Here is a 27,991-nt window from a genome sequence, read left to right as displayed (position 1 = left end):
TCTTAATTTATTACTTACTTGAATAATTAAAGTAATTTGGAATTTACAATTAAGCACAATTTATTATTGACTTGCATATTTAACCTAATTAGGATTATTTACAACTAATCACAATCTATTAGTTACTTGCACGATTGAAATAATTTTAATTATTTACAAATAATCACAACATATTACTGTTTTGCATTATTATATATTTTTTATTATTATTTTGAATAAATTAATCACAATTATAACTTACTCGCATAATTAAATAATTTTAAATATTTAATATTTATCGCAATTATTCATTACATACATATTTACAATACGTTTTAATATTGTTAATTAATCACAATGTATTACTTAATTGTGTAATTAAAATATTTTGGACTATTTACAATGAATCACAATTTATTACCTACTTGCATAATTAAAATAATTCTGTTTATTTACAATTAATTACAATTATTACTTGCATAATTTAAAAAATATATATTTTTAATTAATCACAATTTATTACTTACTTGCATAATTTAAATATATTAGATTATTCACAATTTATCACAATGTATTACTTACTTTCAAAATTAAAACAATTTGGATAATTTACAATTCATCACAATTTATTTCTCACTTGCATAATTAAAATAGTTTCTATAATTTACAATAAATCACAATTCATTATTTACCTGCATATTTAAAATTATTTGGAATATTTACAATTAATTACAATGTATTACTTACTTGAATAATTAAAGTAATTTGGATTATTCACAGTTAATCAGCGGTTGATATTTAAATTATTTGGATTATTTTAATGCATGGTTAAAATAATTTGGATTATTTACGATTAATATTTGTTACATACTTTCATAATTAAAATAATTTTTAATATTATTAATTAATCACAATACATGACTTGCTTGTAAAATAAAAAAAAATTGTGATTATTTACGATTAGTCACAATTTATTGCTTCCTTGCCTATTTAAAACAATTTTTAAGAATTGCAATTGATAACAATTATTACATTCTAGAATAAATAAAATAATTTGTAATATTTTTAATTAATTATCATTTATTAGTTACTTGTATTTACAATTTATCACAATAATAACTTACTTGCATAATTAGGATAATTTGGATTATTTACAATCATTAATAATTCATCACTTACCTGCATAATCAAAATAATGATAATTATTTACAATTAATCACCATTATTACTTACTTGCACAATTAAAATCATTTGGATCATTTATAAGTATTCACAGTTTATTACTTACTTCCATAATTAAAATAATTTTGAAGAATTACAATGAATCACAATGTATTACTTATTTGCATAATTAAAATAATTTGAACTATTTACAATGAATCACAATTTATTACTTACTTGCATACTTAAACATTTTTTTTGATTATTTACAATTGATCACAATTATTACTTACTTGCATGATTAAAATAATTTGGATTATTTACAATTTATCACAATAATACCTTACTTGCATAATTAGGATCATTTGGATTATTTTAAATTATTAATAATTTATCCCTTACCTGCATAAATAAAATAATTATAATTATTTACAATTAATCACAATTATTACTTACTTGCACAATTAAAATCATTTGGATCATTTATAAGTATTCACAGTTTATTACTTACTTCCATAATTAAAATAATTTTGAAGAATTACAACGAATCACAATTTATTACTTATTTGCATGATTTAAATAATTTGAATTATTTACAATTAATCACAATTTATTACTTATTTGCATGATTTAAATAATTTCAATTATTTACAATTGATCACAATTATTACTTACTTGCATAATTAAAATAATTTGGAATATTTACAATTTATCACAATAATACCTTACTTGCATAATTAGGATCATTTGGATTATTTACAATTATTAATAATGTATCCCTTACCTGCATAAATAAAATAATTATAATTATTTACAATTAATCAAAATTATTACTTACTTGCATAATTAAAATAATTTGGATTATTTACAATTAATCACATTGTATTATTTACATCCATAATTAAATAATTTGGAATATTTTTAATTATCACAATTTATTACTTACTTGCATTATTAAAATAATTTCAATTTATTACAATTAATCACAATTTATTACTTACTTGCATAATTAAATAATTTGGAATATTTACAAATAATCACAATGTATTAAATACTTGCATAAATAAAATAATTTGGATTATTTGCAATTAATCAAACTGTATTATTGACATACATAATTAAATAATTTTGGAATATTTCTAATTAATCACAGTTTATTACTTGCATAAATAAAATAATTTTGAAGAATTACAATGAATCATAATTTGTGAAAAGCCTGCGCTCAAACAAATCATTACCTGTCAAATAGACAAAAATCAAAATAAACAAGTTGAAAATGTAAAGTTTATAGGTGTAAAGTAAAGTGTGTCGTGTGTGTGTGTGTGTGTGACATCATTGTAGATGCAAGTGGAGGCCACGGACTACCTGTTGTCGGGGGATCATGACTACGTTGCTCTGGAAAGCAACTACACTAAGGTCGGTGTGTGTGTGTGTGGGGGGGGGGGGGGGGTACACTACATTAGGTACACCTGCACCATGTGACATGAACATAAAAAAAGCTCAATGTTGATTGACAACGTCAGTGAACAAGATTTATTATTAAAACAACAGAAAAACAAAAAGATGAGTAAAGGTGGAATATTTTGGAGTGCACTGTCTATTCAAGACGGAATAGAAATAAATACACCTGTCAAATAATGTATGAAAGAAAAACTTGATTTTAGGTTATGTTAATTTTGTAACACAATTATTGAAATATTCTTAATATTAAAGCAGCGGAAAATTAAAGACTGAATGAATGCATCACACATTTAATACAATTAAATAATAAATATATATATATATATATATATGTATATACATATATATATATATATATATATATATATGTATATATGTATATGTAAATATATATTAACATGTATATATGTATACATACTGAATATGTATGTGTGTATATATATGTATGTATGCATGTATATTTATATATATATATATATGTACATATATATATATATATACACACACACATATATGCATATATATACATACATATATATGTATATATACATCCACACATATATATATATATATATATATATATATACACATACATATATATGTATTTTATATATATACATATACATGTATATATATATGTATAGAAATATATATATATATATATATATATATATATATATATAAAATATATATATACATATATATATATATATATATATATGCATATATGTGTAAATATATATATATATATATATATGTATATATATATATATATGTATATATATATATATATATATATACATACATGTATATATGTATGTATATAAATATATATATATATACATGTATATATGTTTGTATATATATATATATATATATATATATGTATATATATATATATATATATATATATATATATATATATATATATATATATATGTATGTATATATATATATATATATATATATATGTGATTTATGGCTATATAAGTAAACATTGATTGATTTTTTGATATATATATATATATATATATATATATATATATATATATATATATATATGTATAAGTCTATTGTAGTCATTCTTCACCACATCGTGCGGCTTCGCAACATTGATTTAAAAAAATAATAATAATAATCATTTAAGCATATTGTAGTACATAACATAATTGCTCCAAATTAAACATTTTCAGCAAAAAAAAAAAAGAAAAGGCTAAATACCTTTAAAAGATCAATAATACAGTATTATTGGCCATCAAAGCAGACCAAACCAATGTGTTCAGTATCGTGGCCCCTGATTGGCTCTGCCTCAGCTAGCATGACCACCTTGTATCACAAGGTGTGATATTTCATGCATCGAGGCGCTCATGATGTACTCTAATCTAAATACAAGGTAGTCACGTCTTTCTGATGCTACTCTTAATTAATGACTCAGTTTAGCCCGGTCATGTCCGGAACCAATTAACAGTGAGAATCAAGACATTGCTCTAAATCTATGACATGCATGTTATTTACATAATATCATGTAAATATAGGATTATATGTGGAACATACTGTAAATTATTAACATAATCGTATATAGGATTGTATAACAAAGCATGGGTTGTGCCTGTAATTAAATGTATTAATGTTATGTACTCATAACACATGAAAAGTGAGCATTATTATCTTGCATAACCACATTTTGTTATTGATCCACCAGCAATGGAGACACTCATTTACAGCATCGTACTCTATCTATGACAGAGGAAATATGTGAGTGTACTTCTTCATATTACTGTATGTGAGTGTACTGTCACTTTTACAGTGTACTTCTTCATATTACTGTATGTGAGTGTACTGTCACTTTTACAGTGTACTTCTTCATAGTACTGTATGTGAGTATACTGTCACTTTTACAGTGTACTTCTTCATATTACTGTATGTGAATGTACTGTCACTTTTACAGTGTACTTCTTCATATTAATGTATGTGAGTGTACTGTCACTTTTACAGTGTACTTCTTCATATTACTGTATGTGAGTGTACTGTCACTTTTACAGTGTACTTCTTCATATTACTGTATGTGAGCGTACTGTCACTTTTACAGTGTACTTCTTCATATTACTGTATGTGAGTGTACTGTCACTTTTACAGTATACTTCCTCATATTACTGTGTGTGAGTGTACACTTACTTTTACAGTGTACTTCTTCATATTACTGTATGTGAGTGTACATAATATTTTACAGTGTACTTCATATTACTGTATGTGAGTGTACTGTCACTTTTACAGTGTACTTCTTCATATTACTGTATGTGAGTGTACTGTCACTTTTACAGTGTACTTCTTCATTATACTGTATGTGAGTGTACAGTCACTTTTACAGTGTACTTCTTCATATTACTGTATGTGAGTATACTTACGTTTACAGTGTACTTCTTCATATTACTGTATTTGATTTCTGGTTTCAGGACATTCATCACCACTGGGAGTCTTCCCGCCAAGGTGCAGTACTTCACTTGGGCACCAGAGGGAAACAAATACGTAAGTCTTCCCTGGATTCGTGCTCCCGACCTCTGCCCCGCTGCCTTTGAGCAAGGTTGCCTTAATAACCGCTACCGTACATGATGCCGCGCAGGCGTACGTGTGGGACTTCAACATCTTCCTCAGAGCTGGTGTGACGGCGGAGGTGGTGCAAGTGACTCACAACGGAAAAAAGAACGAGCTCCTAAATGGAGTGCCTGACTGGGTGTATGAGGGTGAGTGCACTGTACACACCTCCACGACTGTACTCTACTGTACTTTACGTGCAGCGTTCAGTGACATCATTCAGTTGAAAAGTTGGACGCCAAAACTCTTTTTGAGAAATAAATAGGTATTTTTATTTTATGCAAACGACCAAAACATGGATTTGCAAACCCATCATGTTATTCATTTCAAAATAAAATATTGCAGATTAAGCACACCATTTATGTTCAGCATAAAGGCTCCTTTTCCTGAACGGTTTTAGTACAATTTAGTACAAAAATGAGCAAGGACACTCAAAATATTGTTTTTATTTTGCTTAAATAAAGCCAATAAAAGACTTGCATTCAAATTGAAACTTTTAAGAATCCTCATGGAAGAAATTTGGACAATAAAATTGAGTTTGTGTCCAAATATTGGTGCTCTTTTTTTAACCTGTGATTAATCATGATCAATCCAAATTCAGAAGCTTGATTTTTTTAAATGGTTTTGACTGCATAAAATATATATTTTTTCTTTTGTTTTTGCTTACAAATCTTTTTTTAGGTTGCAAAATCCATGATGTTTCGTTGCAAACTATTGCGAATCCATTACCTGAAAAAAACAAATAAAATAGTTTCAAATGGTAACTAATTATAGTTACTCGTTAATTTAGCAGAAAAGGTATTACAATCAGTATCTGAATTACTCTCTAATAATTAATTTGTGCCAAAAAAACAAAAGAAACAACTTCAAATATCTGGCATATGCAGTTGAGAGACGTTTCATGAGAGTTGAGTGTCGGGTGCCTTTAAAAAGAGCGTGCTCAGTGCAGCATTTTAAAGTTAAAGTTAAAATTAAAATTAAAGTACCAGTAGAACTACTAGTAGTAGTATTAGTAGTAGTAGTAGAAGTAGGAGGAAGTATACTTAGCGTACTTGTTGTTTGCTGTGTGATGTTGCCTCTTCCTATTTCACATCAAGTTCATTTTAGTGTTTATTTTCAATCAAAAAAGTCACTTCCTGCATTGAACTTGATTGTTTGTTACTAGTAAAAGTTAGATAATAAAATAACGGGGGTAAAAAAATAAAATAATAATTGTATATTAAATAAATCAATGAGCCATTTTATAACACATTATGTCATTAATTCCAATTATAATTAGTTAATGACACACTAAAGATGTATTTATTTATTCAGTTTTGTCCCATTTGCCACGCCCCTATGGTTACGCCATCATCCAATTAAAAAAAACTTCCATCATATTGTCTTATTAGCCTTATAATTAGCCTTATACATATTGGCCCCGCCCACAAATTTGATGCTGCAAAAAAGAAAAAAAAAGACTTTTATAACCAAAACAAGCCCATCCATCCATCCATTAATTACCGCTTGTCCACACGCCACTAAAACTTTTTTGTTTGCAAATATTTTTTAAAATTCAAATGTAAGCGGCAAGGCCGATAACCAACATTGAGTGCCCGTGATCTTTGATCCCTTAGGCCGGTGGTCCTCAACCACCGGGCCGCGGCTCGATTGGTACCAGGTCCCAGAATAATTTTTAATTATTATTAAATCAACATAGAAAATACAAGATACACAAACCCAAAAAATCTCCCTTTTTCATGACAAAAATAAATAAATAAATAAAAACAAATTATCAAGCGCTGACCGGTCCGCAGGTACAAAAAGGTTGGGGACCACTGCCTCAGGCGGTGGTGCATCAAAAAGCGACATCAGTGTGTAAAGGATATCACCACATGGGCTCAAGAACGCCACTCTCAGTAACTACAGTTGGTCGCTGCATCTGTAAGTGAAGTTAAAACTCTACTATGCAAAGCCATTTATCAACAACACCCATCTAAGATGGACTGATGCAAACTGGAAAAAGTGTTCTGTGGTCTGACGAGTCCACAATCCAGAGTGTCTATCTTGTCTTTGAAGTCTAATCAGTTGAATGTAAGTTGAAAAGGATTTGTTGTATTTTATTTTTATTTACCATTTACACAACGTGACAACTTCACTGCGTTTTGGGGGTTTGTAGAAAGACGGTCATTTTGCTTTGGTGTGTGTGACTCTAGAGGAGGTGTTTGCATCCAACGGAGCACTATGGTGGTCTTCGACTGGACGATACCTGGCCTACGCCCAGTTTAACGACACAGAAGTCAACAAAGTGGAGTTTCCCTGGTACGGAGCGGAGCAGTATTCTGAAACGGTGGCCATCCCGTACCCAAAGGTGAAAGATATTTTATATTTACATTGTTGTAAAATTATACTGTCTAGATTTGTCTTATATGATTGTGAACTAGCATGTATTTGATCACAGAATCCTTTAGAGGTTTCTTCTATTAGGAAATATGCCCTAAGATAACTTCAGGTGCAGGTCGCCCACAGAGGGGGGCTATTGTTCCCAGGACATTGGGGAACATAAAGGATACCAGCAGTTGGATTTTAGGAGGAAGTGTAAACAAATAAACAACATCCAGTAGGAAACCCTCACAAGTAGAAGTAGAGGAGTCAAAGGTCACCCCACTCAAACGGATCAGAGAAAATAGATTGACTGGCCAAGCAACAAATTGGGCTTTGTCTAGACTGGCCGGCCCCAAGGTTAGGATTACAAAGAGTAAGGGTCTTTGTTTAAGGGGTATTTAAGGACAGTTGTCTGAGAGGACATCAGAAGAATAATCAGGCCCATACTCTTTCTCCTGGAAGCTGTGGTTCCAGTCTGAGGCTTGCTGAGACAAATACAGCTTTTTGTTCGACGAGTCTTCGTTGTTGTCGTCGTCTAGGCTCAGACTGGCCGGCCCCAAAGCTAGGATTACAAAGAGAAAGGGTCTTTGTGTAAGGGGTGTTTAATGACAGTGGTCCGAGAGGACATCAGAAGAGTAATCATGCCCATACTCTTTCTCCTGGAAGCTGCAGTTCCAGTCTGAGGCTCGCTGAAACAAATACAGGTTTTTGTTCGAAGATTCCTCGTTGCCGTCGTCTAGGCTCAGACTGGATGGCCGAAAGGCTAGGTTTACAAAGAGTAAGGGTCTTTGTTTAAGGGGTATTTAAGGACAGTGGTCCGAGAGGACATCAGAAGAGTAATCAGGCCCATACTCTTTCTCCTAGCAGCTGCAGTTACAGTCTGAGGCTCGCTGAAACAAATACAGCTTTTTGTTCGACGATTCCTCGTTGGCGTCGTCTAAGTTCAGACTGGCCGGCCCCAAGGCTAGGATTACAAAGGGCAAGGGTCTTTGTTTAAGGGGTATTTAAGGACAGTGGTTCGAGAGGACATTAGAAGAGTAGTCAGGCCCATACTCTTTCTCCTGGACGTTGCAGTTCCAGTCTGAGGCTGGCTGAAACAAATACAGTATTTTGTTCAACAATTCCTCGTTGGCGTCATCTAGGCTCAGACTGCCCAGCCCCAAGGCTAGGATTACAAAGAGTAGGGGTCATTGTGTAAGAAGTATTTAAGGACAGTCGTCCGAGAGGACATCAGAAGAGTAATCAGACCCATACTTTTTTTCCTGGAAGATGCAGTTCCAGTCTGAGGCTCGCTACACAAATACAGCTTTTTGTTTGACGATTCCTCATTGGCGTTGTCTAGGCTCAGACTGGCCGGCCCCAAGGCTAGGATTACAAAGAGTAGGGGTCATTGTTTAAGGGGGTATTTAAGGACAGTGGTCCGAGAGGACATCAGAAGAGTAATCAGGCCCATACTCTTTCTCCTGGAAGCTGCAGTTCCAGTCTGAGGCTCGCTGAAACAAATGCAGCTTTTTGTTCGGCGATTCCTGGTTGGCGTCGTCTAGGCTCAGACTGGCCGGCCCCAAGGCTAGGATTAAAACGAGTAAGGGTCATGGTGTAAGGGGTATTTAAGGACAGTGGTTCAAGAGGACATCAGAAGAGTAATCAGGCCCATACTCTTTCTCCTGGACGTTGCAGTTCCAGTCTGAGGCTGACTGAAACAAATACAGCTTTTTGTTCGACAATTCCTCGTTGGCGTCATCTAGGCTCAGACTGGCCGGCCCCAAGGCTAGGATTAAAACGCATAAGGGTCATGCTGTAAGGGGTATTTAAGGACAGTGGTTCGAGAGGACATCAGAAGAGTAGTCAGGCCCATACTCTTTCTCCTGGACGTTGCAGTTCCAGTCTGAGGCTGACTGAAACAAATACAGTATTTTGTTCAACAATTCCTCGTTGGCGTCATCTAGGCTCAGACTGCCCAGCCCCAAGGCTAGGATTACAAAGAGTAGGGGTCATTGTGTAAGAAGTATTTAAGGACAGTCGTCCGAGAGGACATCAGAAGAGTAATCAGGCTCATACTTTTTTTCCTGGAAGATGCAGTTCCAGTCTGAGGCTCGCTGAAACAAATACAGCTTTTTGTTTGACGATTCCTCATTGGCGTTGTCTAGGCTCAGACTGGCCGGCCCCAAGGCTAGGTTTACAAAGAGCAAGGGTCTTTGTTTAAGGGGTATTTAAGGACAGTGGTCCGAGAGGACATCAGAAGAGTAATCAGGCCCATACTCCTTCTCCTGGAAGCTGCAGTTCCAGTCTGAGGCTCGCTGAGACAAATACAGCTTTTTGTTCGACGAGTCTTCGTTGTTGTCGTCGTCTAGGCTCAGACTGGCCGGCCCCAAAGCTAGGATTACAAAGAGAAAGGGTCTTTGTGTAAGGGGTGTTTAATGACAGTGGTCCGAGAGGACATCAGAAGAGTAATCAGGCCCATACGCTATCTCCTGGACGTTGCAGTTCCAGTCTGAGGCTCGCTGAAACAAATACAGGTTTTTGTTCGAAGATTCCTCGTTGCCGTCGTCTAGGCTCTGAGTGGACGGTCGAAAGGCTAGGTTTACAAAGAGTAAGGGTCTTTGTTTAAGAGGTATTTAAGGACAGTGGTCTGAGAGGACATCAGAAGAGTAATCAGGCCCATACTCTTTCTCCTGGAAGCTGCAGCTCCAGTCTGAGGCTCGCTGAAACAAATGCAGCTTTTTGTTTGACAATTCCTGGTTGGCGTCGTCTAGGCTCAGACTGGCCGGCCCCAAGGCTAGGATTAAAACGCGTAAGGGTCATGGTGTAAGGGGTATTTAAGGACAGTGGTCCGGAAGGACATCAGAAGAGTAATCAGGCCCATACGCTATTTCCTAGACGTTGCAGTTCCAGTCTGAGGCTCGCTGAAACAAATACAGCTTTTTGTTCGACAATTCCTCGTTGGCGTCGTCTAGGCTCAGACTGGCCGGCCCCAAGGCTAGGTTTAAAACGAGTAAGGGTCATGGTGTAAGGGGTATTTAAGGACAGTGGTTCGAGAGGACATCAGAAGAGTAATCAGGCCCATACTCTTTCTCCTGGACGTTGCAGTTCCAGTCTGAGGCTGGCTGAAACAAATACAGTATTTTGTTCAGCAATTCCTCGTTGGCGTCATCTAGGCTCAGACTGGCCAGCCCCAAGGCTAGGATTTCAAAGAGTAGGGGTCATTGTGTAAGAAGTATTTAAGGACAGTCGTCCGAGAGGACATCAGAAGAGTAATCAGGGCCATACTTTTTTTCCTAGACGTTGCAGTTCCAGTCTGAGGCTCGCTGAAACAAATACAGCTTTTTGTTCGACGATTCCTCGTTGGCGTCGTCTAGGTTCAGACTGGCCGGCCCCAAGGCTAGGATTAAAAAGAGTAAGGGTCATGGTGTAAGTGATATTTAAGAACAGCTGTTCGAGAGGACATCAGAAGAGTAATCAGGCCCATACTCTTTCTCCTGGAAGATGCAGTTCCAGTCTGAGGCTCACTCAAACAAATACAGCTTTTTGTTCGACGAGTCTTCATTGTCGTCGTCTAGGCTCAGACTGGCCGGCCCCAAGGCTAGGATTACAAAGAGCAAGGGTCTTTGTTTAAGGGGTATTTAAGGACAGTGGTCCGAGAGGACATCAGAAGAGTAATCAGGCCCATACTATTTTTCCTGGAAGCTGCAGTTCCAGTCTGAGGCTCGCTGAAACAAATACAGGTTTTTGTTCGAAGATTCCTCGTTGCCGTCGTCTAGGCTCTGACTGGACGGTCGAAAGTTTAGGTTTACAAAGAGTAAGGGTCTTTGTTTAAGAGGTATTTAAGGACAGTGGTTCGAGAGGACATCAGAAGAATAATCAGGACCATACTCTTTCTCCTGGAGGCTGCAGTTCCAGTCTGAGGCTCGCTGAAACAAATGCAGCTTTTTGTTCGACAATTCCTGGTTGGCGTCGTCTAGGCTCAGACTGGCCGACCCCAAGGCTAGGATTAAAACGCGTAAGGGTCATGGTGTAAGGGGTATTTAAGGACAGTGGTCCGGAAGGACATCAGAAGAGTAATCAGACCCATATACTATCTCCTAGACGTTGAAGTTCCAGTCTGAGGCTCGCTGAAACAAATACAGCTTTTTGTTCGACAATTCCTCGTTGGCGTCATCTAGGCTCAGACTGGCAGGCCCCAAGGCTAGGTTTAAAAGAGTAAGGGTCATGGTGTAAGGGGTATTTAAGGACAGTGGTTCGAGAGGACATCAGAAGAGTAATCAGGCCCATACTCTTTCTGAATCGCCTGTTTGTCTGCTTCAGTGCAGCTGGCGTACCACACTGTTATGCAGTACGTCAGCAGGCTCTCGACAGCCGAGCGATAGAAGGTCACCATCAGCTGCCTCTCCAGGCTGTTCTTTCTCAGCACCCTCAGGAAGTGGAGTCTCTGCTGGGCCTTCCGGATGACCACTAAATTTGTGAGCGGAGCATTGTGTCTGATAAGTTGACAGTTTGGTTATGTTTGGGTTTTCCTCCGTTTGTGTTTTATTTCTCATCAGCGCTCTTACTTTGGTTCCATTTCTTGCACGTCTCCCTGAGAGCTTGTTTTCCTCACCTGTCCCTGATTGGCAGTCTGGCACACCTGGGGGAATTTGCCAATCGGGCTACTATTTATACCTGCTTCGCCCTGCTTCGCCCTCGTGCTTGAGGATTGTTCGCTGTTAGCTGTCTCCAGTTCTCCTTGTCTCCTGTTGCCTCTTGCTTGTTTCCTGGTTCCTGTTTGTTGTCTCCTGTCTTCCTGTTATCCTGGTCCCTACATTTCCTTTGGACATTGAAGTCAGGTTTTCCTGCATCACGCCCGCCATCTCTGCATCTTGGGGTTGGTCACCAACACTCCCTGACGGAATCGTCCTGATGCCAAATACGAACCCCGCGGAGATTTCTATGGCGGAGAGGCTTGACAGGATTCTGGCGCTGATGGCCGAGTCCAGGAGAAGTTTTGGCTCTTTTCAAGCTCCCTCTCTCCCTCCCAACTATCCCTGTCATCTGTGGGCCTCTTTGGGGACGTCTTGGATCCGTCCTTTAAGGGAGGGGAGGGGCTTCTTTGTTGTATTGTTGTAAAAGGAATATATTTATGTGTCTTTAATGTATTGTTGTAAAAATAATATATTAACTTGTCTTTGTTGTGTTGTTGCAAAAGGAGTATATTATCTTGTCTTTGTTGTATTGTTGTAAAATGAGTATATTATTTTGTGTTTGTTGTATTGACTTGCTTAACTTCCTGTGTAGGCGGGCTCCAAGCTGACCAGAGTCAAGCTGTTCGTGGTGGACACCAACAACGTATCCCTGCAGGTTGCAGTCCCGCCGCCTGCCTCCATCACGTCTGCGTGCGTGTTTGTCTCTCTCACACCAAGTCACATGTCTCCTTCTCCTCAAGTCACATGTCTCCTTCTCCTCAAGTCACATGTCTCCTTCTCAAGTCACATGTCTCCTCCTCCTCAAGTCACATGTCTCCTTCTCCTCAAGTCACATGTCTCCTTCTCCTCAAGTCACATGTCTCCTTCTCCTCAAGTCACATGTCTCCTTCTCCTCGAGTCACATGTCTCCTTCTCCTCAAGTCACATGTCTCCTTCTCCTCAAGACACATGTTTCCTTTCCTTCTCATGTCCTCTTCTTAAGTCACATGTGTCCTTTTCCTCAAGTCACATGTCTCCTCTTCAAGTCACATGTCTCCTTGTCCTCAAGTCACATGTCTCCTTCTCAAGTCACATGTCTTCTCCTCAAGTCACATGTCTTCTCCTCAAGTCACATGTCTCCTTCTCCTCAAGTCACATGTCTTCTCCTCAAGTCACATGTCTTCTCCTCAAGTCACATGTCTCCTTCTCCTCAAGTCACATGTCTCCTCCTCCTCAAGTCACATGTCTCCTTCTCCTCAAGTCACATGTCTTCTTCTCATGTCCTCTTCTCAAATGACATGTCTCCTTCTCAAGTCACATGTCTCCTTCTCAAGTCAGATGTCTTCTCCTCAAGTCACATGTCTCCTTCTCTTCAAGTCACACGTCTCCTTGTCCTCAAGTCAAATGTCTCCTTCTCCTCAAGTCACATGTCTCCTTCTCCTCGAGTCACATGTCTCCTTCTCCTCAAGTCACATGTCTCCTTCTCCTCAAGTCACATGTCTCCTCCTCAAGACACATGTCTCCTTCTCCTCAAGTCACATATCTCCTTCTCCTCGAGTCACATGTCTCCTTCTCCTCAAGTCACATGTCTCCTTCTCCTCAAGTCACATGTCTCCTTCTCCTCAAAACACATGTCTCTTTCTCATGTCCTCTTCTTAAGTCACATGTGTCCTTCTCCTCAAGTCACATGTCTCCTCTTCAAGTCACATGTCTCCTTGTCCTCAAGTCACATGTCTCCTTCTCCTTAAGTCACATGTCTCCTTCTCCTCAAGTCACATGTCTCCTTCTCCTCAAGACACATGTCTCCTTCTCATATCCTCTTCTTAAGTCAGATGTGTCCTTCTCCTCAAGTCACATGTCTCCTCTTCAAGTCACATGTCTCCTTCTCCTCAAGTCACATGTCTCCTTGTCCTCAAGTCACATGTCTCATTCTCCTCAAGTCACGTGTCTCCTTCTCCTCAAGTCACATGTCTCCTTCTCCTCAAGTCACATGTCTCCTTGTCCTCAAGTCACATGTCTCCTTCTCCTCAAGTCACATGTCTCCTTCTCCTCAAGTCACATGTCTTCTCCTCAAGTCACATTTCTTCTCCTCAAGTCACATGTCTCCTTCTCCTCAAGTCACATGTCTTCTCCTCAAGTCACATGTCTTCTCCTCAAGTCACATGTCTTCTCCTCAAGTCACATGTCTTCTCCTCAAGTCACATGTCTCCTTCTCCTCAAGTCACATGTCTCCTCCTCCTCAAGTCACATGTCTCCTTCTCCTCAAGTCACATGTCTTCTTCTCATGTCCTTTTCTCAAATGACATGTCTCCTTCTCAAGTCACATGTCTCCTTCTCAAGTCAGATGTCTTCTCCTCAAGTCACATGTCTCCTTCTCTTCAAGTCACATGTCTCTTTGTCCTCAAGTCAAATGTCTCCTTCTCCTCAAGTCACATGTCTCCTTCTCCTCAAGTCACATGTCTCCTTCTCCTCAAGTCACATGTCTCCTTCTCCTCGAGTCACATGTCTCCTTCTCCTCAAGTCACATGTCTCCTTCTCCTCAAGTCACATGTCTCCTTCTCCTCAAGACACATGTCTCCTTCTCCTCAAGTCACATGTCTCCTTCTCCTCGAGTCACATGTCTCCTTCTCCTCAAGTCACATGTCTCTTTCTCCTCAAGTCACATGTCTCCTTCTCCTCAAAACACATGTCTCCTTCTCATGTCCTCTTCTTAAGTCACATGTCTCCTTCTCCTCAAGTCACATGTCTCCTTCTCCTCAAGTCACATGTCTCCTTGTCCTCAAGTCACATGTCTCCTTCTCCTCAAGTCACATGTCCCCTTCTCCTCAAGTCACATGTCTTCTCCTCAAGTCACATGTCTTCTCCTCAAGTCACATGTCTCATTCTCCTCAAGTCACGTGTCTCCTTCTCCTCAAGTCACATGTCTCCTTCTCCTCAAGTCACATGTCTCCTTGTCCTCAAGTCACATGTCTCCTTCTCCTCAAGTCACATGTCTCCTTCTCCTCAAGTCACATGTCTTCTCCTCAAGTCACATGTCTTCTCCTCAAGTCACATGTCTCCTTCTCCTCAAGTCACATGTCTTCTCCTCAAGTCACATGTTTTCTCCTCAAGTCACATGTCTCCTTCTCCTCAAGTCGCATGTCTCCTCCTCCTCAAGTCACATGTCTCCTTCTCCTCAAGTCACATGTCTTCTTCTCATATCCTCTTCTCAAATGACATGTCTCCTTCTCAAGTCACATGTCTCCATCTCAAGTCAGATGTCTTCTCCTCAAGTCACATGTCTCCTTCTCTTCAAGTCACATGTCTCTTTGTCCTCAAGTCAAATGTCTCCTTCTCCTCAAGTCACATGTCTCCTTCTCCTCAAGTCACATGTCTCCTTCTCCTCAAGTCACATGTCTCCTTCTCCTCGAGTCACATGTCTCCTTCTCCTCAAGTCACATGTCTCCTTCTCCTCAAGTCACATGTCTCCTTCTCCTCAAGACACATGTCTCCTTCTCCTCAAGTCACATGTCTCCTTCTCCTCGAGTCACATGTCTCCTTCTCCTCAAGTCACATGTCTCCTTCTCCTCAAGTCACATGTCTCCTTCTCCTCAAAACACATGTCTCCATCTCATGTCCTCTTCTTAAGTCACATGTCTCCTTCTCCTCAAGTCACATGTCTCCTTTTCCTCAAGTCACATGTCTCCTTCTCCTCAAGACACATGTCTCCTTCTCATATCCTCTTCTTAAGTCAGATGTGTCCTTCTCCTCAAGTCACATGTCTCCTCTTCAAGTCACACGTCTCCTTCTCCTCAAGTCACATGTCTCCTTGTCCTCAAGTCACATGTCTCATTCTCCTCAAGTCACGTGTCTCCTTCTCCTCAAGTCACATGTCTCCTTCTTCTCAAGTCACATGTCTCCTTGTCCTCAAGTCACATGTCTCCTTCTCCTCAAGTCACATGTCTCCTTCTCCTCAAGTCACATGTCTTCTCCTCAAGTCACATGTCTTCTCCTCAAGTCACATGTCTCCTTCTCCTCAAGTCACATGTCTTCTCCTCAAGTCACATGTCTCCTTCTCCTCAAGTCACATGTCTCCTCCTCCTCAAGTCACATGTCTCCTTCTCCTCAAGTCACATGTCTCCTTCTCCTCAAGTCACATGTCTTCTTCTCATGTCCTCTTCTCAAATCACATGTCTCCTTCTCAAGTCACATGTCTCCTTCTCAAGTCAGATGTCTTCTCCTCAAGTCACATGTCTCCTTCTCTTCAAGTCACATGTCTCCTTCTCCTCAAGTCACATGTCTCCTTGTCCTCAAGTCACATGTCTCCTTGTCCTCAAGTCACATGTCTCCTTCTCCTCAAGTCACATGTCTCCTTCTCCTCAAGTCACATGTCTCTTTCTCCTCAAGTAACATGTCTCCTTCTCAAGTCACATGTCTCCTTCTCCTCAAGTCACACATCTTCTCCTCAAGTCACATGTCTTCTTCTCAAGTCACATGTCTCCTTCTCAAGTCACATGTCTCCTTCTCCTCAAGTCACACGTCTTCTCCTCAAGTCACATGTCTCCTTCTCAAGTCACATGTCTCCTTCTCCTCAAGTCACATGTCTCCTTCTTCTCAAGACACGTCTCCTTCTCATGTCCTCTTCTTAAGTCACATGTCTCCTTCTCCTCAAGTCACATGTCTCCTTCTCCTCAAGTGACATGTCTTCCTTTAGAGTCACATGTCTCCTCCTCAAGTCACATGTCTCCTTCTCAAGTCACATGTCTTCTTTTAGAGTCACATGTCTTCTCCTCAAGTCACATGTCTCCTTCTCCTCAAGTCACATGTCTCCTTCTCCTCAAGTCACATGTCTCCTTCTCAAGTCACGTGTCTCCTCCTCAAGTCATATGTCTCCTTCTCAAGCCACATGTCTCCTTCTCAAATCACATGTCTCCTTCTCAAGTCACTTGTCTCCTCAAGTCACATGTCTCCCTCTAAAGTCACATGTCTTCTCAAGTCACATGTCTCCTTCTCAAGTCACATGTCTTCTCCTCAAGTCACATGTCTTCTCCTCAAGTCACATGTCTCCTTCTCAAGTCACATGTCTTCTCCTCAAGTCACATGTCTTCTCCTCAAGTCACATGTCTTCTTTTAGAGTCAAATGTCTCCTCCTCAAGTCACATGTCTCCTTCTCCTCAGGTCACATGTCTTCTTTTAGAGTCACATGTCTCCTTCTCCTCAAGTCACATGTCTCCTTCTCCTCAAGTCACGTCTTCTTAAGTCACGTCTCCTTCTCAAGTCGCATGTCTTCTCCTCAAGTCACATGTCTCCTTCTCAAGTCACATTTCTTCTCCTCAAGTCACATGTCTTCTCCTCAAGTCACATGTCTTCTCCTCAAGTCACATGTCTTCTTTTAGAGTCACATGTCTCCTCCTCAAGTCACATGTCTCCTTGTCCTCAAGTCACATGTCTCATTCTCCTCAAGTCACGTGTCTCCTTCTCCTCAAGTCACATGTCTCCTTCTTCTCAAGTCACATGTCTCCTTGTCCTCAAGTCACATGTCTCCTTCTCCTCAAGTCACATGTCTCCTTCTCCTCAAGTCACATGTCTTCTCCTCAAGTCACATGTCTTCTCCTCAAGTCACATGTCTCCTTCTCCTCAAGTCACATGTCTTCTCCTCAAGTCACATGTCTCCTTCTCCTCAAGTCACATGTCTCCTCCTCCTCAAGTCACATGTCTCCTTCTCCTCAAGTCACATGTCTCCTTCTCCTCAAGTCACATGTCTTCTTCTCATGTCCTCTTCTCAAATCACATGTCTCCTTCTCAAGTCACATGTCTCCTTCTCAAGTCAGATGTCTTCTCCTCAAGTCACATGTCTCCTTCTCTTCAAGTCACATGTCTCCTTCTCCTCAAGTCACATGTCTCCTTGTCCTCAAGTCACATGTCTCCTTGTCCTCAAGTCACATGTCTCCTTCTCCTCAAGTCACATGTCTCCTTCTCCTCAAGTCACATGTCTCTTTCTCCTCAAGTAACATGTCTCCTTCTCAAGTCACATGTCTCCTTCTCCTCAAGTCACACATCTTCTCCTCAAGTCACATGTCTTCTTCTCAAGTCACATGTCTCCTTCTCAAGTCACATGTCTCCTTCTCCTCAAGTCACACGTCTTCTCCTCAAGTCACATGTCTCCTTCTCAAGTCACATGTCTCCTTCTCCTCAAGTCACATGTCTCCTTCTTCTCAAGACACGTCTCCTTCTCATGTCCTCTTCTTAAGTCACATGTCTCCTTCTCCTCAAGTCACATGTCTCCTTCTCCTCAAGTGACATGTCTTCCTTTAGAGTCACATGTCTCCTCCTCAAGTCACATGTCTCCTTCTCAAGTCACATGTCTTCTTTTAGAGTCACATGTCTTCTCCTCAAGTCACATGTCTCCTTCTCCTCAAGTCACATGTCTCCTTCTCCTCAAGTCACATGTCTCCTTCTCAAGTCACGTGTCTCCTCCTCAAGTCATATGTCTCCTTCTCAAGCCACATGTCTCCTTCTCAAATCACATGTCTCCTTCTCAAGTCACTTGTCTCCTCAAGTCACATGTCTCCCTCTAAAGTCACATGTCTTCTCAAGTCACATGTCTCCTTCTCAAGTCACATGTCTTCTCCTCAAGTCACATGTCTTCTCCTCAAGTCACATGTCTCCTTCTCAAGTCACATGTCTTCTCCTCAAGTCACATGTCTTCTCCTCAAGTCACATGTCTTCTTTTAGAGTCAAATGTCTCCTCCTCAAGTCACATGTCTCCTTCTCCTCAGGTCACATGTCTTCTTTTAGAGTCACATGTCTCCTTCTCCTCAAGTCACATGTCTCCTTCTCCTCAAGTCACGTCTTCTTAAGTCACGTCTCCTTCTCAAGTCGCATGTCTCCTTCTCAAGTCACATGTCTTCTCCTCAAGTCACATGTCTCCTTCTCAAGTCACATTTCTTCTCCTCAAGTCACATGTCTTCTCCTCAAGTCACATGTCTTCTCCTCAAGTCACATGTCTTCTTTTAGAGTCACATGTCTCCTCCTCAAGTCACATGTCTCCTTCTCCTCAAGTCACATGTCTTCTTTTAGAGTCACATGTCTCCTTCTCCTCAAGTCACATGTCTCCTTCTCCTCAAGTCACGTCTTCTTAAGTCACGTCTCCTTCTCAAGTCGCATGTCTCCTTCTCAAGTCACATGTCTTCTCCTCAAGTCACATGTCTTCTCCTCAAGTCACATGTCTTCTCCTCAAGTCACATGTCTCCTTCTCAAGTGACATGTCTTCTTCTAGAGTCACATGTCTCCTTCTCAAGTCACATGTCTCCTTCTCAAGTCACATGTCTTCTCCTCAAGTCACATGTCTCCTTCTCAAGTCACATGTCTTCTCCTCAAGTCACATGTCTCCTTCTCAAGTCACATGTCTTCTCCTCAAGTCACATGTCTCCTTCTCAAGTCACACGTCTCTTTCTCCTCAAGTCACATGTCTCCTTCTCCTCAAGTCACGTCTTCTTAAGTCACGTCTCCTTCTCAAGTTGCATGTCTCCTTCTCAAGTCACATGTCTCCTCCTCAAGTCACATGTCTCCTTCTCAAGTCACATGTCTCCTCCTCAAGTCACATGTCTCCTTCTCAAGTCACATGTCTCCTCCTCAAGTCACATGTCTCCTTCTCAAGTCACATGTCTCCTCCTCAAGTCACATGTCTCCTTCTCAAGTCACATGTCTTCTTTTAGAGTCACATGTGTTCTTCTCAAGTCACATGTCTCCTTCTCAAGTCACATGTCTTCTTTTAGAGTCACATGTGTTCTTCTCAAGTCACATGTCTCCTTCTCCTCAAGTCACATGTCTCCTTCTAGAGTCACATGTCTCCTTCTCAAGTCACATGTCTTCTCCTCAAGTCACATGTCTCCTTCTCCTCAAGTCACATGTCTCCTTCTCAAGTCACATGTCTCCTTCTCCTCAAGTCACATTTCTCCTTCTCAAGTCACATGTCTCCTTCTCCTCAAGTCACATGTCTCCTTCTTCTCAAGACACGTCTCCTTCTCATGTCCTCTTCTTAAGTCACATGTCTCCTTCTCCTCAAGTCAAATGTCTCTTTCTCCTCAAGTCACATGTCTTCTTTTAGAGTCACATGTCTCCTTCTCCTCAAGTCATATGTCTCCTTCTTCTCAAGACACGTCTCCTTCTCATGTCCTCTTCTTAAGTCACATGTCTCCTTCTCCTCAAGTCACATGTCTTCCTTTAGAGTCACATGTCTCCTCCTCAAGTCACATGTCTCCTTCTCAAGTCACATGTCTTCTTTTAGAGTCACATGTCTTCTCCTCAAGTCACATGTCTTCTTAAGTCACGTCTCCTTCTCAAGTCGCATGTCTCCTTCTCAAGTCACATGTCTTCTCCTCAAGTCACGTCTCCTTCTCCTCAAGTCACATGTCTCCTTCTGCTCAAGTCACATGTCTCCTTCTGCTCAAGTCACATGTCTCCTTCTCCTCAAGTCACATGTCTCCTTCCCCTCAAGTCACATGTCTCCTTCTCCTCAAGTCACATGTCTCCTTCTCCTCAAGTCACATGTCTTCTCCTCAAGTCACGTCTCCTTCTTAAGTCACATGTCTCCTTCTCCTCAAGTCACATGTCTCCTTTTCCTCAAGTCACATGTCTCCTTTTCCTCAAAACACATGTCTCCTTCTCATGTCCTCTTCTCAAGTCACATGTCCTTCTCCTCAAGTCACATGTCTCCTCCTCAAGTCACATGTCTCCTTCTCAAGTCACATGTCTCCTTCTCCTCAAGTCACATGTCTCCTTCTCCTCAAGTCACATGTCTCCTTCTTCTCAAGACACGTCTCCTTCTCATGTCCTCTTCTTAAGTCACATGTCTCCTTCTCCTCAAGTCACATGTCTTCCTTTAGAGTCACATGTCTCCTCCTCAAGTCACATGTCTCCTTCTCAAGTCACATATCTTCTTTTAGAGTCACATGTCTTCTCCTCAAGCCACATGTCTCCTTCTCCTCAAGTCACGTCTTCTTAAGTCACGTCTTCTCCTCAAGTCACATGTCTTCTTCTCAAGTCACATGTCTTCTCCTCAAGTCACATGTCTTCTCCTCAAGTCACATGTTTTCTTTTAGAGTCACATGTCTCCTTCTCAAGTCACATGTCTTCTCCTCAAGTCACATGTCTCCTTCTCAAGTCACATGTCTTCTTTTAGAGTCACATGTCTCCTTCTCCTCAAGTCACATGTCTCCTTCTCCTCAAGTCACATGTCTCCTTCTCCTCAAGTCACGTCTTCTTAAGTCACGTCTCCTTCTCAAGTCGCATGTCTCCTTCTCAAGTCACATGTCTTCTCCTCAAGTCACATGTCTCCTTCTCAAGTCACATGTCTCCTTCTCCTCAAGTCACTGGTCTCCTGGTGGTGGTGTCCCATGTGGTGTCCTGGGTGTGATGGCTGTGTGTGTGTGTGTGTGTGTGTGTGTGTGTGTGTGTGTGTGTGTGTGTGTGTGTGTGCAGGGACCACCTGCTGTGCTCGGTCACCTGGGTGACGGAGGAGCGCCTGGCTGTGCAGTGGCTGACCAGGAAGCAGAACCACGTGCGCGTGCAGATCTATGACCTGGACGGGAACATCTGGAGAGAAAACCAGGTAGCAGCCGCTCCAGTGGAGACATCGACTATGATGTCGCCTCACAGTGATGACATCGACTATTATGTCGCCTCACAGTGAAGACATCAACACAGTGAGGACATCCAGTATGATGTCGTTTCACAGTGAGGACATCAAGTATGATGTCGTTTCACAGTGAGGACATCAAGTATGATATCACCACACAGTGAAGACACTTAGTATGATGTCACCACACAGTGAGGACATCCAGTATGATGTCGTTTCACAGTGGGGACATCAAGTATGATGTCACCACACAGTGAGGACATCCAGTATGATGTCACCACACAGTGAGGACATCAAGTATGATGTCGTTTCACAGTGAGGACATCAAGTATGATGTCGTTTCACAGTGAGGACATCCAGTATGATGTCGCCTCACAATGAAAACATCGAGTATGATGTCGCCTCACAATGAAGACATCAAGTATGATGTCTCCACACAGTGAGGACATCCAGTATGATGTCGTTTCACAGTGAGGACATCAAGTATGATGTCGTTTCACAGTGAGGACATCAAGTATGATATCACCACACAGTGAAGACATCCAGTATGATGTCACCACACAGTGAGGACATCCAGTATGATGTCGTTTCACAGTGAGGACATCAAGTATGATGTCGTTTCACAGTGAAGACATCAAGTATGATGTCACCACACAGTGAGGACATCGAGTATGATGTCACAACACAGTGAAGACACTTAGTATGATGTCGCCTCACAGTGAAGACACTTAGTATGATGTCGCCTCACAATGAAGACATCAAGTATGATGTCTCCACACAGTGAGGACATCCAGTATGATGTCGTTTCACAGTGAGGACATCAAGTATGATATCACCACACAGTGAAGACATCCAGTATGATGTCACCACACAGTGAGGACATCCAGTATGATGTCGTTTCACAGTGAGGACATCCAGTATGATGTCGTTTCACAGTGAGGACATCAAGTATGATATCACCACACAGTGAGGACATCAAGTATGATGTCTCCACACAGTGAGGACATCCAGTATGATGTCGTTTCACAGTGAGGACATCAAGTATGATGTCTCCACACAGTGAGGACATCAAGTATGATGTCTCCACACAGTGAGGACATCAAGTATGATGTCACCACACAGTGATGACATCAAGTATGATGTCTCCACACAGTGAGGACATCCAGTATGATGTCGTTTCACAGTGAGGACATCAAGTATGATATCACCACACAGTGAGGACATCAAGTATGATGTCACCACACAGTGAGGACATCAAGTTTGATATCACCACACAGTGAGGACATCAAGTATGATGTCACCACACAGTGAGGACATCAAGTATGATGTCACAACACAGTGAAGACATCAAGTATGATATCACCACACAGTGAGGACATCCAGTATGATGTCGTATCACAGTGAGGACATCAAGTATGATGTCTCCACACAGTGAGGACATCCAGTATGATGTCGTTTCACAGTGAGGACATCAAGTATGATATCACCACACAGTGAGGACATCAAGTATGATGTCTCCACACAGTGAGGACATCCAATATGATGTTGTTTCACAGTGAGGACATCAAGTATGATGTCTCCACACAGTGAGGACATCAAGTATGATGTCTCCACACAGTGAGGACATCAAGTATAATGTCCCCACACAGTGAGGACATCAAGTATGATGTCTCCACACAGTGAGGACATCCAGTATGATGTCGTTTCACAGTGAGGACATCAAGTATGATATCACCACACAGTGAGGACATCAAGTATGATGTCACCACACAGTGAGGACATCAAGTTTGATATCACCACACAGTGAGGACATCAAGTATGATGTCACCACACAGTGAGGACATCAAGTTTGATATCACCACACAGTGAGGACATCAAGTATGATGTCACCACACAGTGAGGACATCAAGTATGATGTCACAACACAGTGAAGACACTTAGTATGATGTCGCCTCACAGTGACGACACTTAGTATGATGTCGCCTCACAGTGAAGATATCAAGTATGATATCACCACACAGTGAGGACATCCAGTATGGTGTCGTTTCACAGTGAAGACATCAAGTGTGATGTCGCCTCACAGTGAAGACATCGAGTATGATGTCGCCTCACAGTGAGGACATCAAGTATGATGTCGCCTCACAATGAAGACATCAAGTATGACATCACCACACAGTGAAGACATCCAGTATGATGTCGCCTGCTTCCCCACTAACTTGGTCTCCTTTTCCACAGAACTTTGAACAAACAAGCAAGACCGGCTGGATCGGTCATGTAAGTGTGGAAAAAATATTAATGTAAATATTAATGTATACAAATATAAATATGTTTATATACATAAATAGTGTACATACTGTAAATAATATATCTATATCATTAAGATATTTTATTAAGTTTGACTTGAGAACAGAGTTGGCACAACTTTGACTAAAGTGCTGCAAACTCATCAAAAACATTCAAAACAGTTTGTTTTATTCCTTCTCATGTATTCTTTTATTATTTAAATTGATCTCATGTGTTGGTTTATTCTTTCAAGTACCTCTTTTTTGTTTTTATTCCTTCTCATTTATTGTTTCAGTCATTCTAATTTATTGTTATTATTTAAGAATATATGATTTATTGTTTTATTCATTGTATTTATTGTTGTATTATTTCTCATTTATTGTTTTATTCATTCTCATGTATTGTGTTTAAAAGTATCTCATGCGTTCTTTTATTCTTTCTAGTATCTCTACTTTTTGTTTTTATTCCTTCTCATTTGTTGTTTTGTTCCTTGCATTTATTGTTCTATTTTTTAAATGGATCTAATTCATTGTTGTATTCCTTCCATGTATTGTTTTTTCCCTCCATTTATTGTTTCATTATTTACATTTGTTTTATTATTTAAAAAGTATCAAAATTGTTGTTTTATTATTTCGAGTATCTCTTTTTTGTTTTTATTCCTTCTGTTTTATTGTTGTATTCCTTCCACTTGTTGTTTTATTCTATCTCAATTATTGTTTTAAACCTTCTGTTTATTGTTTTATTACTTCTATTTATTGTTGTATTCTTTCCTATTTATTGTATAATTCTTTCGCATTTATTTTTTTATTATTTAAAAGTATCTAATATGTTTTATTCTTTCTAGTATCTCTTTATTATTATTTTGTTCCTTCTCATAATTGTTGTTTTCCTTCTATTGTTTTATTACATCCATTCATTTTTTTATTACTTCCATTTATTCTTTAATTCCTTCCTTCTATTGTTGTATTACTTCCATTTATTGTTGTATTTTTTCTCATTGATTGTTGTATTCCTTCTATTTATTCTTGTATTATTTCTCATCTACTGTTTTATTCTTTCTCATTTATTGTTGTATTCTTTCTTATTTGTTATTTTATTCATTCTCATTCATTGTTGTATTCCTTCCATTTATTGTTGTATTTGTGTTCAAATATTGTTTTATTCTTTCCATTTATGGTTTAATTCATTCTCATGTATTGTGTTATTATTTAAAAGTATCTCATGTGTTGTTTTATTATTTTGAGTATCTCTATTTTTTGTTTTGATTCCTTCTCATTTATTGTTGTATTCCTTCCACTTATTGTTTTATTCTTTCTCAATTATTGTTTTAAACCTTCTGTTTATTGTTTTATTACTTCTATTTATTGTTGTATTCTTTCCTATTTATTGTATGATTCCTTCTCATGTATTGTTTTATTATTTAAAAGTATCTAATGTGTGTTGTTCTTTCTAGTATCTCTTTATTATTATTTTGTTCCTTCTCATAATTGTTGTATTCCTTCTATTCATTTTTTACTACTTCCATTTATTGTTTAATTCCTTCCTTCTATTGTTGTATTACTTCCATTTATTATTGAATTTTTTCTCTTTGATGAGTGTGAATGTTGTCTGTCTATCTGTGTTGGCCCTGCGATGAGGTGGCGACTTGTCCAGGGTGTACCCTGCCTTCCGCCCGATTGTAGCTGGGATAGGCGCCAGCGCCCCCCGTGACCCCGAAAGGGAATAAGCGGTAGAAAATGGATGGATGGATGGATGATTGTTGTATTCCTTCTACTTATTTTTGTATTATTTCTCATTTACTGTTTTATTCTTTCTCATTTATTGCTTTATTCTTTCTCATTTATTGTTGTATTCTTTCTCATTTGTTATTTTATTCATTCTCATTTATTGTTGTTTTCTTTCTCATTTATTATTGTATTCGTGTTCATATATTGTTTTATTCTTTCCATTTATGGTTTAATTTATTCTCATGTATTGTGTTATTATTTAAAAGTATCTCATATGTTGTGTTATTCTTTTTAGTATCTCAATTTTTTGTTTTTATTCCTTCTCATGTATTGTTGTATTACTTAAACGTATTGTTGTTTTCCCTCCATTTATTGTTTTATTATTGATATTTATTGTTATTAAATGCATGTCTTGTATTGTTGTATTGGCTGCAGTATGTGCCGCTACCACTGTTCTTCACTGACGATGACATCAGCTTCTACAAGGTGATGAGCGACACCAGCGGCTATAAACACATTCATCTCATCAAAGACGTGAGTTACATCACCTGCTTTCACCTTGACCTTGGACTTTCACCTCCACCTCCACCTTGGACTTTCACCTCGACCTTGGACTCTCACCTCCACCTTGGATTTTCACCTCGACTTTGGACTTTCACCTCGACCTTGGAATTTCACCTTGACCTTGGACTTTCATCTCCACCTTGGACTTTCACCTCCACTTTGGACTTTCACCTCGACCTTGGACTTTCACCTCGACCTTGGACTTTCACCTTGACCTTGGACTTTCACCTCGACCTTGGACTTTCACCTCGACCTTGGACTTTCACCTCGACCTTGGACTTTCACCTCGACTTTGGACTTTCACTTCGACCTTTGACTTTCATCTCGACCTTGGACTTTCACCTCGACCTTATACTTTCACCTCAACCTTGGACTTTCATCTTGACCTTGTACTTTCAGAAATAAGGTCGATTTTGGAGAAATAAAATCCCTTCTGTCATAACAGATAATATTATGACACAATTAATTATGGTCAAAAATGTTTGGTGGACAACAATGTTTTAGTCAATATTTAACCTTAAAATACACACCTCAACTTTTGTGTGAAAAGCAACAGCTGTCACTTCTGGTGCAAGTCACCAAAATAAAAGCCTTAACTTCTTTAACTGTCTCTGAAGGCCAAAGCAAATGCTCTTACGTCTGGTGCAAGTCGACAAAATAAAAGCCTTGACTTTTTCAACTGTCTTTGCGAAATAAAAGCTTTGACTTCTTAAACTCTTTGCAAAATAAAGGCTTTGACTTCTTCAACTGTCTTTGCAAAATAAAAGCCTTGACTTCTTCAACTGTCTTTGCAAAATAAAAGCTTTGACTTTTTCAACTGTCTTTGCAAAAATAAAAGCTTTGACTTCTTCAACTGTCTTTGCAAAAATAAAAGCTTTGACTTCTTCAACTGTCTTTGCAAAATAAAAGCCTTGACTTCTTCAACTGTCTTTGCAAAATGAAAGCTTTGACTTCTTCAACTGTCTTTGCAAGATAAAAGCCTTGACTTCTTTAACTGTCTTTGAAGGGCAAAGCAACATCTCTTTCTTGTGCAAGTTGACAAAATAAAAGCCTTGACTTCTTCAACTGTCTTTGCAAAATAAAAGCCTTGACTTCTTCAACTGTCTTTGCAAAATAAAATCTTTGACTTCTTAAACTCTTTGCAAAATAAAAGCTTTGACTTCTTCAACTGTCTTTGCAAAATAAGAGCCTTCACTTCTTCAACTGTCTTTGCAAAATAAAAGCCTTGACTTCTTCAACTGTCTTTGCAAAATAAAAGCTTTGACTTTTTCAACTGTCCTTGCAAAAATAAAAGCTTTGACTTCTTCAACTGTCTTTGCAAAATAAAGGCCTTGACTTCTTCAACTGTCTTTGCAAAATAAAAGCCTTGACTTCTTCAACTGTCTTTGCAAAATAAAAGCTTTGACTTCTTCAACTGTCTTTGCAAGATAAAAGCCTTGACTTCTTTAACTGTCTTTGAAGGGCAAAGCAACATCTCTTTCTTGTGCAAGTTGACAAAATAAAAGCCTTGACTTCTTCAACTGTCTTTGCAAAATATAAGCTTTGACTTCAACTGTCTTTGCAAAATAAAAGCCTTGACTTCTTCA

At 39.2% G+C, this 27,991-nt stretch overlaps 1 protein-coding gene across 1 annotated transcript in view; it reads left to right on the top strand.

The window, feature by feature from the left end:
- Nucleotides 1–27,991, top strand: part of fap (fibroblast activation protein, alpha) — an 80,356-nt gene that overhangs the window by 14,847 nt on the left and 37,518 nt on the right. Inside the window, exons 6-14 of the mRNA XM_061879937.1 lie at nt 2,482–2,556; nt 4,304–4,356; nt 5,055–5,127; nt 5,222–5,342; nt 7,389–7,543; nt 12,826–12,923; nt 21,675–21,804; nt 24,067–24,105; nt 26,277–26,375. Coding sequence (XP_061735921.1) covers nt 2,482–2,556; nt 4,304–4,356; nt 5,055–5,127; nt 5,222–5,342; nt 7,389–7,543; nt 12,826–12,923; nt 21,675–21,804; nt 24,067–24,105; nt 26,277–26,375 — 843 coding nt within the window. The remainder of the gene's footprint in view (nt 1–2,481; nt 2,557–4,303; nt 4,357–5,054; nt 5,128–5,221; nt 5,343–7,388; nt 7,544–12,825; nt 12,924–21,674; nt 21,805–24,066; nt 24,106–26,276; nt 26,376–27,991) is intronic.

This window comes from Nerophis ophidion, linkage group LG19, assembly GCF_033978795.1.
Source record: "Nerophis ophidion isolate RoL-2023_Sa linkage group LG19, RoL_Noph_v1.0, whole genome shotgun sequence".
Lineage (NCBI taxonomy): Eukaryota > Metazoa > Chordata > Actinopteri > Syngnathiformes > Syngnathidae > Nerophis > Nerophis ophidion.
Note: the sequence above shows the minus strand (reverse complement) of the source record. Positions and strands in the feature narration are given on the sequence as shown.